Below are 19932 nucleotides of genomic sequence, written 5' to 3' on the forward strand. Positions count from 1 at the left end.
TTCCTTCGTGCTTCTCAAAATCGATTTCGTCATCCTATTTCTACATAATTCATCAAGTAGATACACTACATTGACAAATATCTTTAGATTTCGTACCAATATAATTTTCTGTATTTTTTATAATCATATTATAACACAAGATAAAATAGATATATTATATATGTGTATCTCTAAAACCGTACATTTTGTGAGTATTCAATTTGTATGTATTTATATGGCCTATTAAAAAACCCTTTTATTTGGGTGATCACACTGCTGCACAGCTGCCTTAAATGCTGATTTGGGCCACTGCGGCAGTTTTAAGAGATACTAGCCAATTATAATAATAATAATAATAATAATATTCTGGGACATTATTCACACACGACTATCTGATCCCAAACTAAGCAGAGCTTGTACTATGGAAACCAGACAACTGATATAATACTTTTCTTTTGTAAACACATACTTATATAGATAATTACACCCAGACTAAGGACAAACAGACATGTTCATGCACACAAATATCTGTCCTTGGTGGGGATCGAACCCACAGCTTTCGGAGTGAAAGGCAAGTATCTACCAACCACGCCAACCGGCCCGTCAGATTTTGCGCGATTTTGCGCGAAATTATAGATAAATTATCTCTCACTCTTATAATCCGATGGGAGGACAATCCAACATGAGCAGATATAGGTGCTCTCTGAAGCACGGCACTGGAGTCTGGAAACTGGCAATATTAACAAGTATTAGCCACAAGACTAAAGAAGCCGTCGAAATTGTATAATAATTATAAATCCCGACATCTAAGTGTTCATCTCATGATTTTCTTTTAAAAATTATTATATCTAATTATATAATCTATAATAAAAATTATATATCACTCCACCAACATTGTTACCACGCGTTAATTTTAATATTATATAAAATGTTTCAATCTCCTGGTCCAAATTTAAAAAGTAAAGAAGACAATTTTTGTTTCGTAATACAAATAAATTATACTAAAGTAACCGTTTACAGGTATCTCTAAATCTATTAATAGCATTTTTAGATAATTTTTTTGCAGACTTTTTGAACTCATTTACTACTAAGATTACAGACAGGAAAAAACCCTATACAATTAGTAAAAACCATATCAAATATTATATATTTTTACACACACCCATCACATATTCTACCGCCAAACAGCAATACTTAGTATTGTTGTGTTTTGATTTGAAGGATGAGTGAGCCAGTGTAGTGGTGCCTGGCACCAGGCAGGCAGGAAAATAACATTGACGGTGTAGGGAATGGTTAATATGACTTGAGCGTCAGTGTATGGGCGATGGTGACCATTTACCATACCCTTGCCATACATACATTTGCCAGTCCTCCTTATTTTATTAAAATGTATATTTGTATATTATTTATACAAGAAAAATGATAATAGATGAAAAATAAATAGTATATGTATATACGATATATACTCAAAAAGATTTAATATATCAACATGCCATTTGTATAATTTCATTCAAAAAGAAAAATCCAATTTCATTTGTCACAACGATTTGACGTGATTTTTTCCAACACGCAACACTGTATTGTGTCCGTGATGTGGGTGAGGACAAGACTTGTCCGTTCGCGTCCTTCTATAAAGGACACCCTCGTTTACACAGAAATCATTTTGATAGATGCTTTGAAAAATGTTTATTTTTTGTTACGAATGTAATTGTGCAGAAAGTAAAATTATTTACAAATATAATTATATTAAGATTTTATGTTTGTGTTTATTCAATGAGTTTTAATATCTGTTAACTTTCTGCTAATTTTAAAATACGAACATAATCCGTAGTATTAAAATGACGATTATAATTATGATGATGATGATTCTATAGACAATCACTACTTTTAATCAATTAAATTTAGGTACTACGAGTAATCAAACATACTTAACAATAAATAACATAAGAGAAGTAACAAAAAGAGTAAGTTCTATTAAGTTTTCAGTCGCTTATTCGCCGTCTACAGTCCGAACCAGTGGTAACTTTATATTCAATTTAATCCTGTAATATGACAATGCAAACGTACTTATAAGTGTCAACTTGAATAAAGTACATATAGATTATATTCGATGTGGAAGTCCATCGGCGCCGTGGCTTAGTTGGTTAAAGCGCCTGTCTAGTAAACAGGAGATCGCGAGTTCGAATCTCGCCGGGGCCTGAGTTTAATTGCGTGTAGTCGTTTTTGTTAATTTATGTGATTTTTTTTTTCATTAAATTTTAACATTTATTATATACGTTATCTTATGTTCAGAAAGAAGAAACAATAAATGTAAGAAGAGAGGTTACTTCCAAAAAGTATAGTAATGGAATTTATAGTCTATACAAATAAATAAAATTAAAGTGTCTGTCTATGATTTTATAATATCTGCCTACTGCTAATTGCAAGTTTCCAAACACAAAAGAGGATTTTTTTGTGTACCTCTGTTTGTCCGGGTTAATCTTTGAAACGGCTAAAAATTACAAATGCAAAAAGTATATATATATATATATATATATATATATATATATATAAGGAACAGTAGTAAATACTCCAAGTTACCGTTTAGTCTTTTTTGATCAAAACCATTTGTCTAATTCAGATAGACATACATTTTAAGATATAAAAAATACCATATATTGCGAATATTAGTCCACAGATGGCGGTGTGCTATATAAGATGTTTATAAATCGCAGTGTACAGATTTTTCGGAGTGGAGTGAGATAAATGGTGACCTTAAGGGCCGTAACGAATCTGCATTTGCCATGAGGTTGATTTGTTGTCTATTTAAGAGTTTTGTCATTGCTTTGAAACAAATTATTATGTTAATATTCATAAGTTTATAATTCGTGGTTACGCTTCGCAAGAGAGACCATGAATCACGAATCTCAAAATAGTAGAATACTCATTTTGTTTTATATTTGATAAGTATATTATTCAAAAATAAGTTTTCAACATTTTGCAATTACTTTTAACTGATTTCCCTAAGAAAGTGTTGACCACAGAACACTTGACAGCAACATTTTCATGTATACAAGACTTAAAAGCACTACTTACTTAGCCCACTTAAAAAGTCGCATATTACTTCACTATAAATAATTACAAAACTTTTTTTGTTAATGTTTTAACTTTAATTGACATTACCAGAAATGTATGCTTCAATTATACCATGTTTGCTGTTAAGAGCGCTATTACAATTCAATACTCGTTTTTTCATTAAACGGTCAACTTAGGTGTTCGTATTCTTAGAAACAAAAAGACTTTGACGTTTTTAAATCTTATTGAAAAAATGGAGAACAGTTATTAGTATAGATCATAGCGGCCTCAATTTTCTTAATTTGTGCTTAGCTATTAACAGAAAGTCAAAATTCTAATATCAAGTTTTCCGTAAGACGGGCGAATGCACTTTTTGAGTTCGTAGATTGAACTACAGTACTGATAATTGTAATTTGAATAGAAAAAATATAGTACTTTATTTTAAATAGTGGCCTGAACATTTTGATATTTGTATGAATTAACTATAACTCACACTAAAAAAATCAAATTCAAATTATAAAACTACTAAAACTCACCGAAATGGCTGTAAATGAATCCTTAAACCTATTGGGAAAGATTTAATTATGTTATATATGTAAATATATTCTTTAAGTATACATAATTATTATTAAGAATTTTTTTACCCAAATTAACATTACTTCATATAGAATAAAAATTCCTTAATTATTTTAAAAAACAACTATTTCAATAATTCAACATGGTGCGAGCGCTTTTGGCCCTACGCCGAATTTTTGAGCACCAAACGTAGAGCCTGAACTGTATGTATAGTGTGACTACCTACTTGTACGTCATGTATATCTAATAGATCTTTTTTTTAAGTTAAGTAAAATAAATAAATATTAGCAAACTAATTTTGAAAAAAGTAATTTTGTAATATTCCTCTTAATTATTGCCAAATGATATAAATGTTTAGTAAAAATATACAAATATAGTATAATTTTTAGCACATCTGGCTACGGGCCCCTTCTCAGTATGAGAAAAGTTAGGCAATAGTCTACCACGCTAGCCAAGATAGAAGGTGGTAACTCTCAGACCTGGAGGTTTGCTTACGTACATCTTATTATACGTGTATTCTTTCATCGTCAAAGACAGCGAAAAAACCCAAATAAATAAGAACATAGCTTCGAAAAGTCAGTGGTGTGTGCCGTGGTGAACTATTGCGTTGCAGTGCAACAATCTTCACACTAGACTACCGCTGCTTTCTAATAATTTTAATATTTTATATCTATAATTCAAATAATTAAAAAAAAAGATTTTTCTTTTATATCTTTGAAATTATTTGTCTTCACTCTATGTGGTTTTATTCTATTGTTTATTGTTATTTATGACATCAAAGCATACAATAACAATTTCAGTATTTTTAAAAAACCTTTCTATTAAACTTTGTAAACTATTTTTTTACTGACTAAAAAAATAAATTATTACATAACTAGATTTACAATGGCAATTTAGCTTAGTAATGACAAATGAAAATTGACGGCTACTAAATTGACAAGTGAATAAAAACAGTTTGGTACAACAAACAAAAGGAAATATACTATAAATATTGAATTTAAGTATCATTTCAATTGTGGTAAAGACTTAATGAAGTCTATAATATATATATTTAGAAAAAAAGACAACACAAGATACGCATCGCAACACTTTGTTTTAAAAGTAGGGTTATATTTTGATTCAAGGTGATTATTTTACAAGATACAAGATTTTGACGTCTGGTCTTAAAGTACTCCGCCTTATATGGGTTGAAAAGGTTAACCTTAAGTTCTTGAATTAGTGTGCATTAAGATTTCATTATGAGTGACCGCGAGAAGCCCAGTGTTTCTGAATCCCAAGATGACAAAGAAAAGAAAATCGTCAGAACTCCTACGCAACCAATGTCTACAGGATCAAGGTTATTAAGCTTTTGTGTAAATTTCATTCTTATATCAAATCATAGGACACTTAAATTGTTTGCTGAAGATGTGCTAAAGTAAAGAATTCAAATATTTCTTATTAAAATAACATAAAAATAGTCATAATGATACTGACCCTTAAGCCATATGCATTTCAGATTTTAAATTAATATACATATGAGGAAGGTATACAAATCATATTATTTCATATATATCAATATTATTTAATAAAATAATTATATCATTGTAGTAGCCGTAGCTATTTTGCAAATGAACCACTACAGTTCAGAGTGAAAGGGTCAACAATCACAAGTGCCTCACCACCCAACTTCGTCACTCTGGAAGATATTATGAAAGCAGCTCATGGTATGCAGAACATGGCTTTAGCTCATGAAATAGCTGTTGATCAGGACTTTAAGCTAGAACCGTTTGAGCCTCCCGATAATAGGTATAACATAAATATATTAAATAGTTGATTGATTTTATTAAAATATTCAATTCAATACAATTATGTCTAGAACTACAAACTTATATATATGAATGCAAAACTTTCTTGCAGTTATCAAAAGTTAGTAAAAGAAACAATGCACAAAGCATATTTTGATATTTTAAGAGAACAAATAAACTCGGATCCACCTGAACATAAACAGGCCCTTGTGTTACTTGAAGATGTGAAGCAGGTAAATTAAAAATAAATAAATAATAAGAATTCCCCGTATAAAAAATCTGTATAAATTATAATGTATACAGAATTTGTGGTATGCCTCAAATTTTTGGAAAAGCTGATCAAATCAAATAACACCTGATGACATAATAGCTAATTTAATAAATACAAAAATATATAACTAGAAATATTAATTTCTATTTTTTATAATTATGAGGTAGAAGAATTAATAAGATTTTAATAAATTAATTAAAAAATAATAAAGAAAGCTGTTCAAAATAAATATATATCTGTGTTTGCTTCGTAGAAAGTAGAGATTGTGGCTTTTTTGAATTAAAAAAAAAAGTAACTCATAGTTGTAAATGATAATCCATCATCCATTGTATTGGCACTAAGAGATATTATCTCCTACATTATCAATGCATCAACCACTGTAGTAACCAAGATTTTGTATCTTGTGCCCATCGTTACATTAGCTAAGTAAAAATGCATAAGTATAAATTTCTTAAATTCTGTATTTCTAAAAAAAAGTACTTTTATTTTACTTTACAAACTTTTAGCAAATTAAGTTTGAGTCATATAATTCAAAAGATATTATTTGTTATATTAAAAAGTTAAATGCTAAATGTTAAAACCACTCCAATACAAGGTCATCAATGGATACATTAAGTACTTATTAAAGTGGTTCTTTGTTAAATAAACATTTCATATTTATTAAGAGTAGAGTAATATTTTAATTGGGGTATGTAAAATGGGAGATAAAATGTGTCGGAAGACAATATTGTACCTGGACTCATTTTTTATACGTACGTATAATACTTTATTGAGACGCACAGCATTTATAGTGTCAAATAATTATTGTACATTTCTTTGTTAATTAGCTAATATTTGATTTTAAAAGAACATTTAAATGACCTAATCATCTAAAAAACATTCAAATATAAACATGAAACGGAAACAATACCAAAGTTGTTCATAATTATATTCCAGGGTCTTTTCTCTATCTTGCTTCCTCGTCACACTCGTATTAAGGATATGATTGAGGAAGTATTAGATACAGATTTTATTAAACAACAAGCCGACAACAACAGCCTTGACTTCCAGAAGTATGCCAATTTTGTGATAGATTTGATGGCCAAGTTAGCCGCTCCAGCCAGAGATGAAATGATCCAAAACATAACTAAGCTAAGTGACACTGTAAGTTCATTTTATATTATTGTTTTATGTATATAGAAGTTAACCACATAATTATGAAAATCTTACTTTGAAACAAAAAAATAAAAATAAATTTAAAAGACAAAGACTAGTCATATTATTGTTTCCATTTACAAGTACTTTAAATAAACCCAGGTATCCGGCTCTTCATATAAAGGTATAATAAGGTTAACAACTACAGCTCCACGCGCCGCCGCAATGTAAGATTGTTAGGGCTGTCACGTCCTTGGGATTCACACGTAGCATTAATATCAAAAAAGTGATATTAAAAATGCAGTTATCTCATTTTATTTAAAAATATTTATTTTGTTATCCATTAAATATAATTACTAATTCTACAGAAACGTATTAATATTTTTTTAAACGAAATCGAAATTGAATCGCATACATATAATATATAATATCCATAGATTATTTGTTTTATAAAACTTAGTACATTCAAATCATAATTCTTTTTTAATTTTATTCTTTAATTTCTATTATAAGTAACAACCCTTCACGTAGAAGTCGGCTTAACAATCGATATTCGCTAGGGCGTAGTATCATCGTGCAATTTCGCTTAGGCGGACGTTGTTAAGGTGAACAAAATGGCGACTAAAAAAGTGCAACTTTTGTACATCGCAATAGTATTTATACTGTGATTTGTACTTTTAAAGTACAAATATATCATTTGAATCTTAAATTAATTATTATTATTAAAATTTGTTTTTGCCTCCTCTTAAACAAAATTTTTACGACCTTATTTACAAACGTTGTTGAGCGATGGCGTTGATTTGAAATTAGAAAGAAAACTCAGCATTGTTTAACTAATCAGTATAAATAAAGCCGATAAACTATAAACATTTTTTGATCGTTGATGAAAATACTTTATTATTATTTCTTATATACATGTCACTAGACTCCTCATAAGCCGCTGGAACGTTTTAAATGTTTTTTTTTTCATGAGTATTGAAAGTCCTGGAATGCTTTAGATAGTTTTTTTTGTTAATTTGATGTTTGTGCTTTATCTTTAATAATATATAAAGAGGTCTTATATGTGGTATATAGATTATAGTAAATACATGAATAAGCTTCCCACATTCGGTCATATTTAACGAGCAATTACCAAATACATCATTCTCTGATTCATAAAGTAGTTGTTTTACTCAATAAGGCGGGTTGCTGTCACGCGCTTAAATGTTAAAAGTTTATTCACCCTTATTTACGGTTTGAAATTATCAATAAAAAATGATATGTTTAATAATAAACGTAAAACTGTCTCAGATTAAATTATATATTTTAGATATTGAGTGTTTAGAATTATTAAAAAAATGTAGCTTTTTTGTTAAAATCTAAATCTACACCATCACACACCACGTGTGTTTTCTCTCTTTTGTTTTTTTTTTTTATACCCATCTAAAACCAAGCCGTCCAAGTCTATACCACATAGTAACTCTGCTCATATACACACACATCTGTCAAATGTGTGGGTATAGTATAATTCTTGTCAAAATATTTACACTTTTAAATGCGTGTCTGTTACGGTTTCAAGGCTAAACCATTGAACCGATTTTGATAAAATTTGGTATGAAGCAAGCTTTAACCCCAAAGCCCCTAACACGCAGGCGATTATTATTTTAAAATAAATAAGTATAATAAATGTGTTCTCACAACATCATTTCAGGTTGACATATTTCGAGCCATTCTTGAAACTCTGGAAGTGCTGAAGCTAGATTTAGCGAACACTCTGATAGCAATGATACGTCCTCACGTGCAACAAGAGAGTGTGCAGTACGAGAGGGCAAAATTCGACGAAATGTTACAACTGGCAGAAGGTAAACAATAAGAGACCTTATTACAATATTTGATAGTATGTCTTCGAGCAAGTCCGTCTTGGTAGGTACGACCCACTTATCAGATATTTTACCGCCAAACAGTAATACTTATTGTTGTTGTGATCCAGTTTGAAGGGTGAGTGAGTCACTGTATCTATAGGCACAAGAGACATAACCCAAGGTTGGCCGCTATGGAAAAGATGGATAATATTTCATACAGTGTCGATGACCTTGTCTAGTGGTGACATTTTTAATAAAATACAAAAGAAAGACATATATCATTAATTATACATTCACCGTAGACATATTTCTGAACTGCCTCGCTAATCTAGTTGCTTAGACTTAAGAATGTGTCCTATTTGAGAGAACCGATAAAAATAAAATTTTAATAATAAATAAAATAAAGCAAAACAAGCCTACATTATTTATTTTTTAAATTTTAGATGGCTTGCAATATACCAGAGAATGGTTGCTGAGGCACGTTGACAAGTCTGACCTAAGCTTGCCTGTAACTGATGCCAATATAATAAGAAACGTCACAGCACAAACATTAGCGAAAGCATATCTAGAACTGCTGGATTGGGATGAATCACAAAACTACCCTGAGGTGAAATGAACTATTTTACAATACTTTTATAAGACAGGAGTAATACTTGTTATAAGAAAATATTTAAGTAACCAAAGTATATATCATGCTCCTTAACAAATTAATGGTAATCAAATAAAAGTTTATATATAAGTAGGTTGCTACAAGCCTTCAAGCAGAATTGTACAAGATTAAATTTAAAGAAAACTTCCATCTAAAAAATAACTTATAATTGGCGGTAGGGCTTTGTACAAGCTTGCTTAGGTACCACTCGCTCATCAGATATTCTATCTCCCAGCAGCAATATTTCATACTGTTGTGATCCTCTTTGAAGGATAATTGAGCCAGTACAATTACAGGCACAAGGGACATAAGGGTTTGACTGGTGTCGCATTGGCAATGTAAGGAATGAATAGGTTAATATTTTTTACAGTGCCAATGTCTATAGACAGATAGACTATTTACAATCATTTGGCCCATTTTCTTTTCCGCCTATTTTATAAAAAAAAAAAAAAAAACTTTTTTTAATAATCATCTAATATGAGAAAATTATCTTTGTAGACGGTGACACTTGACAAGCCTCGATTCACAGAACTCGGTGTCCAAAAGTACCGACTTATTTGCGCCGCGTCCTTATTGTTGGTAAGCCCCTCGTGTAGCGGAGACTCCCATCCTCAGCATAAACAAAGCCTCAAAGAAAAACTTATTATTATTCTCGACACCACCAGCAATGACACGTAAGTGACATTTTATTTATTAAACTTTAATGACGACATATTGTTATCTCGACCATAACAATCAATCTCTGTCGTATTTGCATAATTAAACACTTTGTGCTAGGGCTTTGTGCAAGCCTAACCAGAGGGATAGGTACTACCCACTCATAACATATTCTATCCCCAAACAACAATATTTAATATTGTGTTCCGGTTGAAAGAATGAGTGAGTAAGTCAGTGAAGCAACGGTCTAAAGGGATATAACATCTTAGTTCCCAAGATTGAACGGAATGGTTAATATTCCTTACATCGCCAACGTCTATGGGCAGTGCTAACCACTTACCATGAGGTGGTCCATTTGCTAGTCCGCCTGGCTATTTCATAAAAAAAAGATAAAACCTATTTTATTTTATTTGCAGTGAACTTAAAGCCGTGCTTCCATCGATAGCTGAAGAAGTAATAATGGTAACGGAACAACTCATTGAAGATCTCGGCCAGGATCCATTATCGAGTGATACAAAGGAACTAGTCAGGAGTCAGATTTTATCGCTTCGAGATCCTGAACACAGAGTCAGACAGATTGTTCGTGAGTACATATATTCTTATATTTACAATCACCAAACAACGTCAACAATGTCAGTCAAAATATAATATATAAGTTTATCTTATTAATCCTAACACACTATGCATACAATAATATTTTTAACAATGGTGGAATTTTGTACCAGGCCTGGGTGGGCTTTACCCTTACCAGTTTTTCTACCATGCAGCAATACTTTGTACTCCGTTCAGGTGAGGATGATGATAATAGTGTGATGCAATAACAAGGTATTGCTGTTTGACTGTAATAATATAACCTGTCATTGAGTGGTACCTAAATGGATAGTATTACCACAGACATAACATAAGTATATATTTTATCCACAGATCAAAGACTCCATGAATTCTTAAAGATGATATTAGTATGCGCGGGTGGCTCTCGTCAGATACCTGCCGGCTTGTCTGCCTTTGCCAAGGAACTGACGTCAGTCGCTGGTACTCTGCTTCGTTGCGTGATGCACAATAAAGCTGTATTCACACAACATTACCTCGACATTATTGAGGAGGAGTTAAGTAAGAATTAGGATTTTGAATCTGTTTCCAAATGTCACTGTCAACATCGTGTGTCAAATACTGAAGGAAATAATTAATTACAATTTTATCTTTTTTTTTATTTTCACTTTGTAAGCTTATTGCACTAATTAATTATTTATATTGTAATGTGTGGTCACTTAACACAATAATATGACATCTTGAAAATCTTAAATAAAAAAAAAAATTGTCACGGCTCGTCCGGCAGATGTAAAACATTGAAATTTATGGATTTGGAAAGAATATATAATACGTTAAAAAAAACCATTCTATATCATATTATTATAAAACACATGCTCATAGCAACAAAGTATTATATACGCGTCACGCACACACACACACAAGAGTTGAGAGCGGTGACGAAGAGGAAGTGTCGGCCGTGTAGTTTGCCGATACGAGTATATGAACTACAATTTTATAATTATTAATATAAATGTCTTTTACTAATTAATACTTTCCAATTAACTGTCAATATATTTTTAAATGCATTTGCAATGAAACTCATAATTTTGTAAATAAAAAAACGTGATTACAATTTTTTTTATATTACTGCGATAGAATTTTCGTTCGATAAATATATTTTGACAAAACATTTAAAATCTAGTAAAATTAAGAAATAGTTTATAATTTGACAATTTGTTATTAATGCCGATATATTAAGCTTAGTAAAAAATGTATTTCAACACAAAGTAATTCGTTGGGTTGTATTAAAATTCAGAATTGTTATCAAATAAATCATTGTCTTCAATTGCATTATTATGTATCATATAAAAACAAAATAATATTATTTTATGTGAAATATGCAATGGCCTGCAGTCATAGTGACGTAATAAGATAATAAAAACTTCCAACAACCAATCATATTAACTAACAGTAATATAAAGCATATGAAAATAATCAAAAAACGGTAAAATAATTTAAAAAAAAACTAAACTTGATATTTAAGAAAATCACTAATTTAAATCAATGCGAGCATATTTTATTAAACCTTTTTTACTCAGTCATTATTGTATCGCCAATATTTTAATTAAAAAAAATATATTGAGCGGCCAAGCTCAGGGTATAATAGCCAGCAGCGCTGGTCTATTAGAATTTTAATAAAAAAATTATATCAATATTCTAAATTTAAAAATAAGAGGTACCTAAAGCGTTATCACATTTTAAAACAAAATCAAATTTTAAACGTAGAATATTTATAGCCAACTATATATTATGTACTAAATAAAGTTATTTTTCTTTATTTAAATGAAATATACATTGACGTATAAAAATTATTCCTAATGTCTTATTGCATTTAATTTGCAGTGTCTGATTATTATTGTAATGCTTTTGTCAATGAAATGTTTTTATTGCAATATGATAAATTTGCTGCAATACTATATATAATAGATATATTAAATCTAATGAATATTGTAATAACATAAGTTTAGTACTCCCTTTATCTAAAATAAGTTTAACATTTTGGAGCAGAATTTTTAAAAATTCCAAAATTACTCAGCATATGGTGTGATTCTCAGGGCGTAGATCTATAGCCTATTCCAAACTCAAAGTGAAGATAAATAAACAACTTTGACCTTGAAAATGAAATGACATAATTGGTCGAGATCTCCAATATTATATAATCTATGGTATTCTTTATGGATTGGCGTAAAAATGGCGTTGTGAATGTCGGTAAAGTTATAATCGGAACATTAGAAATAAAATTCAAGTGGATTTATATAACTAATCAATGACATAGTGTAGTGTAGTATTATAAATAAAGATATATTATTCAATAATTAATGTTCGCAGTATAATAAAGCAGATCTATTATCAAATCGCATGGAATATGTTAATCTTAAATTTGTTTGCCCTTATTCCTTCTGCCATTACAATATGATATAATAGCATTATTTCTTATTATTATTAACATTATTACTATTAATTTCGACGCCAATTTTTTTTATGAAAACAGACAGAAAAAGACCTCTGCTTTAAATTAATAATAAAAACATAATTAACCAATCAAGCATGAGTATAAAAAGCAATGTTTTACTTATTAAATAAGAACATGGAGTCGTATAATATTACAATTTTGTTTGAGAATTTTATGGCGCAACAAACATTTATAAAAATGTGATGTATTCTAGATGAATAGTGCAAATAAAACGAATAAAGCTTTGCTTGATTTTTTTTTATATACCTTGTTAAATAACTTGTCTCAATTTTATTATAAAAATATATACAACATCGGAGGAGATAATTAATTTTATTTAAATAGAGCAAAAAATAAGATTAATTGATTCTGTGTCGAGGTGTAATGAATAGAATTCGTGTATCTTTTCTGAAGACTGCAGTTTTGGTCTTGGAAACCACCAACTAGTTTTCTTGTTAATTTGTGTTGAGATTATTGTCCAGCTCGGCGGTGAAGAGAGATCGTGGGAAACGAGCATGCAACCAACACTGAAACAGCTCTAAACCTTAACGAATACATTTGCCCAGCAGTGGGATAGTCCCATATTTTTATATTCATATCCTAATGGAATAATTATCAAAATATTCCTAACATTAACAACAATATACCAAAGTTAACAGTTAACAATTTATTCACAATAAAACATAAATTGTGAAAGATATTTTAACCTCATTATAAGTTACGAGTCGTCCTTTTACAAAATAAATAAAATGTAGAGCTACATAAAATATAAATGGTCAATAATAGGACAAAATGTAACCCGTTGATGATATATTCTGGTAGATAATTGTTATAAGACTAAATGACCCAGTGGTTAGCACGCTTGAATCTCAATCGAGGTCGCAGGTTCAAATGCAGACAACTGAATTTTCCTGTGCTTAATATGTTTATAATAATTCATGTCGTGTTCAGTGGTCAAGGAAAATATTGTGAGGAAAACATGAAAAAATTTAAATAAAAATTCTGCCTCATGTGTATCCATCAACCCGCATTGGAGCAACAAGGTAGAATAAGCTCCAAACCTTCTTAAAGGGTAAAGCGTTAGCCCAACGGTGGGACATGCATAGGCTGTTACAATATAATGCAAAAGAATATATTTTCGTGTCTAAAATGTTACAAATAAATAACTACATAATAAAAATAGTTATGTTATCATAAATGTTTTATTGGAGTCAGTAACACATTATATTTATCAGGTAATTTAATCAGAGCCGCTGTGTCGTGAAGACGCGCTCGAAGCCGATCCGCTACGGGAACCCTGAAATTTATTTTGTTTTAAAATTTTGTAAAAATAATGAAAAAAATATTACCTATTTAGTTTCAAGATTATTGAAAGTTATGTAGAAATATAGGTAGATATGTTTTATTTATAGAAAACTATGTAAATCAAACAAAACATATTCATGTGTAAAAATTATTTACATTTTTCAAAATATTTTAATGATAAAACGCATGTCCGACCCTCTCATATACATATGTACCGGTTGGTGGATAAACACTGCTGCTAGGCGCTTCAAGAAACATTCTGGCGCATTGTATTCAGATAAATAGTGAACATACTTATGCTTTGTGCAAACCCGTCTGGGTACCACCCACTCATTAGATATTCTACCGCAAAACAGCAGTACTTGGTATTGTTGTGTTGCGGTTTGGAAGGTGAGTGAGCCAGTGTAATTACAGGCACCAGGGACATAACATCTTAGTTCCCAAGGTTGGTGGCGCATTGGTGATGTAAGCGATGGTTATCATTTCTTACAATGCCAATGTCTATGGGCATTGGTGACCACTTACCATCGTCAGCCTTCCTATTCTAAAGTAAATATATATATATCACAAAGACATGAGAATACAAAACAGTGAAAAAAACAAATTCGAACACAAGTGCTGGTAATTTAATTTGATTGCGACATTCAGTTTTCCCCAATTAACAGTTAACAGTCACTTAATTTGTAAAAATTAAGGACATCTTACTTGTCTCGAACCACTGGCAGAACGACTTCTAGATCGTTCGGAGCCGCTACCAGATGCAGAATTCTTTCTCGAACTGGCCCTAGAAGATGCCTTAGAACCTGAACCCTTTGATGATGCCCTGGAAGATGCACGGGAAGACCTTCTGCTAGCTCGTGACGAAGCACGGGAACTGGCCTTCGATGAGGCTTTCGAACCCTGTAATAAAAAATCGTAGTGTAATTATATAAAAAAAAAACTAAATCAAAATCGGTTCATCCATTTAGGAGCTACGATGCCACAGACACACACACACACACACACACACACACACACACACAGATAGACACTTTAAACTTGTAACACTCTCGTCTTTCTGCATCAGATGTATAGGTAGGTAGTATCTTAAAGAAAACATCATGGCTAATACTAAATATATATAAACTCTACCTTATTGCTAGCCTTAGAACTGGCTCTCGAGCCTCGTCTGCTGGTGGAGCTGGCGCGCGAACCTTTACTCTTAGAGCTGGCACGGGACGAGGCCCGTGAACCGGATCGAGACCGGCCTGAACCGGATCTGAACAAAAGTGAAATGATAGTATATAAATATTCGATTTCTTAAATAATATGATAAAAATAAAATGTTGTCACGTAATCATACCTCCCAGAAGCAGAATGCGCAGACCCAGATCTGGATCTCGACTTCCTAGACCCAGAACCTGATCGAGAGCGACTCCTCGACTTGCTCTTCGATCGGCCTCTGGAGACCGATCTGTTTGACCCCTTCGATTTCTCCGACTCTTGGGGTGATTTTGATACTGACTTCGAGCGAGACCTTGATCTGAAATAATTGTATTATATTTTTGTAAATGAAAAAAGAAGCTATATAAGAAAACTTTACATAGTTAACCTAATATCCGAAAATAACTGAACATATGTATTTTATTTGAAAAAATTTAAAACAAAATCATAGTAACTAAAAGTATAATTTATTAAACTACTTCAAAACGTTTGTCAATATATATATATGTAATTGTAAACTTTTTCAATAGGTATTAAACATTAAAGGCCAATTGTTTAAGTCAGTTTATATTTTATAAGTTTAATTATTATTGATTTCATCAAACTTACTTACTTCATTAACTTACAATAAACTAATTTTTAAATTTATAATAAAATTATGTTTAAATACAGACCTCTCTTTTTCATTTCGGTCTTGTTTCTCTTCTTCTTCTTCCTCATCTTCTTCTTCCTCCTCTTCATCATCTTCCTAAAAGTCAATTACCGATTTGTACAATCTATACTAATATTATAAAGCAGTTTGTCTATCTGAATCTAATCTAAAAAAAAAGCCGAGATGGCCCAGTGGTTTGAACGCGTGAATCTTAACCGATGATCGTGAGGAAACCTGCATATGTCTAATTTCATTGAAATCCTGCCACATGTGTATTCTACCAACCCACATTGGAGCAGCGTGGTGGAATAAGCTCCAAACCTTCTCCTCAAAAGGAGGCCTTAGCCCAGCAGTGGGACATTAATTTTCTAAATTTTCCAATTCTCTGAACATGCATTTTAAAATAATCTAACTTAAATATTAAAACATGTTTCAAAAATATATATACAATCTTATTAGGATGTCAAAATATATAATAAAATAATATAAAAGTAACCTGTGGGGGTTCAAGCTGTTTCTCTCTCAAACGTAGCATACGGTGCTCAGGAGCACTCAGGGGTCTATGGGTAACGACAAGTCGAGTCAACGCTTGCGCTGCTGCACCAGCGCGGGCTCGTCGTTTCGACAGCCGCACGCGCGTCTCCAGTTCATTATAATATATACAATGGTTGCGTACAACCTAAAAGTAAAATGTATATATATATATCAAACATTTTATCAATGCAATATGTTACCATCATATTTTTCAAGGTTTCTCAAAGCATCCAATGTATCTGATTCCAAAAAGTTATGGATCATACATAAAAACATTTATAAAATGGCTTTTATAATTTAACAATATTTAATTATGTTTAAGTATTATACCAAATTGAATGTGAATACAATTAATTATATGAATGGACTAATCAAAATCACTACATAATACATTTCTCAGGTATATTTTTTTTTTTTATAGAATAGGAAGGCGGACGAGCATATGGGCCACCTGATGGTAAGTGGTCACCAACGCTCTTAGACATTGGCATTGTAAGAAATGTCAACCATCGCTTACATATCCAATGCGCCACCAACCTTGGGAACTAAGATTTTATGTCCCTTGTGCCTGTAATTACACTGGCTCACTCACCCTTCAAACCGGAACACAACAATATCAAGTATTGCTGTTTTGCGGTAGAATATCTGATGAGTGGGTGGTACCTACCCAGACGAGCTTGCACAAAGCCCTACCACCAGTAATATAAGTATTCATTTAAAAATAATAGATTAAGCCAACACATTTCTTTCTTACCAAAAAGTAGTTCTCCTCATAGCCTTTCGAGGCTTTACTTTTGACATTCCAGTTGTATTCCCTAGCCATTTTATATTCATAAGTATCACCGTCCAAGTAAGGAATATTCTCTGTAATATCGCGTCTTCGCTTCTGAATGGTGTCTTCCGTGGGTAGACAATAAGCAACAAACTGTTCACCACTTTCATCCATCACACCCCTGAAGAGAAATAAAAGTATTTTTTGTAATTTGCTTAAAGTGTAAAATAAAATATATGTGTAAAATGCCTGAATGATGAAATTACTGTCATTTTAACTATTGCACAAATGATTATAATAAGAAAAATCAGGATGTTTTTTCAAAATGAACATAATTTTATATTTAGTAAATCTATCAATATATATAGTATAATAATATAAATGTATTCTTTAATTGTATATTATGATTACCATTAAAAACCCACAAAAAATTATTAATATAAAAAAATAAAATTTTAAGAACCTTGCATGTGTCAGATTAAATTCTAAATTGAAAATTCATATAAGCTTGAAACATTGTCTTTAAACCTAGGTGCAGCATTGACAGGCTCTTACTTTACTTATTTTTTTATAAAAAAGTATTAAAAATTCAAAAATGCTCATTTTATTGACAGTTTCAAGATTTCTTGCGAAATGCAAGAATTCAGGAAGTAAATATAAGATGCTTTCTTTCTTTTTTATAAACTACTTACCTAATCATAGCTTGAGACATAGCTTCAATCTGTCCAGCAATATTCTTGTCAGCTGGTGCAGGATCTGAATCAAATATAACCTGGGCACAAGGGTACTTCCACATATCAAAGTCAGGAAACACAGGCATAACCTCCACTGGTGTCACACCAGGTTTACTGTAATGCTTTTCAATTGGCTTCTTATTATCTTCAAAGGTCTTTTCAATAGCTTTAATTTGACTGTCTCGGTCCATGTACAATGTCTCTTCACTAAATATTTTCTTGACATTGTAACCCACTTTGGCTTCAACCTATAAATGAGAGAAGATTATTTATATCACAGACTTATTATACTACTGTAATATAATATTTAATACTCAATAAACACAATTTGTGAATGCCAGAGTAAGGACCATAGTGACAGCTGGTAGTACCTTTTCCATAGATTGTGGTTGAAATCTAGTTTGCTCAGTAGATATATACTCTGATCGACGCAACCATGACACGCTTTTAGCATGATGACGAGATCGCTTTGAATCTTGAGGCGTAAGTACGTCATCTTCGAGAAGCTTCTCATCTGCTGGATCTAACTGTGCATTGCCGTCGCCTTGGTAAATATCTCTATTTATCAAGTCAATATGAACACCAAGATCATGTTCCGTTAATACTTCATATCTGTAATTCTTCTCTAGAGACGTCGGATTATACTGAATGAACCTCGTCGATGGAAATGGGTATGTAATAAACTTCAGATCGAATGGTATGTCGGGGAGGGTATTGCAATATTTTACACGCGTTACAAGTTCCGACCTAAAATTAATTAAACAATGAATAAACATTAAAAAGTCAAATATAATTTAATTCCATAAAAACAACTAACCTCCTTTCGCCTGTCCTCTGAGGACGCTTCTCGCGCTCCGCCTCATTAGTTTGAACAGTTGGTGGCATTTTAAATTATTTTGCATTATATACCAAACAAAAACATATTCCTATTTTACACACTCAATAAGAATTAGTAAAGCTGCTGTAAACAACTCAAAACTAAACAGTATCAGCAGCGTTAAAATGTTTTGACAATCTTAATATTTGTAGTTGACAGATTATCGAATTACGTCTGGTAACAGATTATCAAATATAGGAAATAAATTTTATTTTTTAATATCTCTTAAACCATACCAAAACTTTTTTTAATTCTCTTGTTTCTTATTAAGATTCATTTTTTCAATGTACATTCTTTGTTATTTTCTACTTAAGTAATATAAATTATTCAATAATCAGTCAAACGCAATCATTAATTTTGTCTAGAAAATAGGAATTACAATTTAATGAAAAATGCTACTAGTATTCTTCCTATCATTCCAGGCGTACAGGATATAATTTTTAATTTGTATTTGTAAAAAGACCATATTGTAAATATTTCTTAAGTTAATAAATTTATCTATAATTTAACAGTTTATAGAAAACAAGGAATCTCAAAACTGGAAGAACATGTAACTTATAAAAATAAAGCCACTGATAGATGACACATTAATTATTATTATTGTTACATTAATATATTTTGCTTACCGGTGTTTCAAAATCAAGCAACATATTTTATTTGAAATTTAATAATTGTTATTTATTTATTTCTTATCCTTCGAATAATCTTTTTAAATGATTTAAATTTAATTAAAAAAAACTGAACATTTCTATGAATATTAAATATTTATATTATATTATGTTGATCTTGGATTTGAAGTGAAGTTCAAAATAGATTTAACTAAGAAGCTTATTCAGATTAAACATTACACCAATATTATTGTTTTTT

General features: G+C 31.0%; 2 protein-coding genes and 1 non-coding gene across 4 annotated transcripts; 2 read left to right on the forward strand and 1 right to left on the reverse strand.

Annotated features, from left to right (window-relative positions):
- The first annotated feature begins 2104 nt into the window (after positions 1-2104).
- Trnat-agu (transfer RNA threonine (anticodon AGU)) lies at positions 2105-2178 on the forward strand. The gene has a single exon. It is a non-coding gene; the product is annotated as a tRNA-Thr (tRNA).
- Positions 2179-4528: 2350 nt separating this feature from the next.
- LOC126776819 (T-complex protein 11-like protein 1) lies at positions 4529-13234 on the forward strand. Of its 2 annotated transcripts, none has more exons than XM_050499625.1 (9): positions 4529-4945; positions 5197-5394; positions 5506-5626; positions 6601-6807; positions 8489-8639; positions 9083-9246; positions 9787-9962; positions 10362-10528; positions 10870-13234. In XM_050499625.1, exons 1-9 carry the CDS (start codon positions 4848-4850, stop codon positions 11064-11066), a joined length of 1479 nt encoding a protein of 492 aa, XP_050355582.1. In that variant the 5' UTR covers positions 4529-4847; the 3' UTR covers positions 11067-13234. The 2 variants fall into 2 exon arrangements, with proteins under 2 accessions (XP_050355582.1, XP_050355583.1); XM_050499626.1 differs by having other exon boundaries at positions 5200-5394.
- A 928-nt stretch (positions 13235-14162) lies between these two features.
- Positions 14163-19208, reverse strand: LOC126776799 (RNA polymerase II-associated factor 1 homolog). The gene is made up of 10 exons (XM_050499583.1): positions 19006-19208; positions 18560-18935; positions 18147-18436; positions 17437-17635; positions 16645-16827; positions 16171-16244; positions 15636-15815; positions 15425-15551; positions 14999-15193; positions 14163-14285 (listed from the first exon to the last, which is right to left on the reverse strand). The coding sequence occupies exons 1-10, from the start codon at positions 19071-19073 to the stop codon at positions 14229-14231; spliced, it is 1749 nt and encodes a 582-aa protein (XP_050355540.1). The 5' UTR covers positions 19074-19208; the 3' UTR covers positions 14163-14228.
- Between the last annotated feature and the right edge of the window lie 724 nt (positions 19209-19932).

This window comes from Nymphalis io, chromosome 21 (genome assembly GCF_905147045.1).
Source record: "Nymphalis io chromosome 21, ilAglIoxx1.1, whole genome shotgun sequence".
Taxonomy (NCBI): Eukaryota; Metazoa; Arthropoda; class Insecta; order Lepidoptera; family Nymphalidae; genus Nymphalis; species Nymphalis io.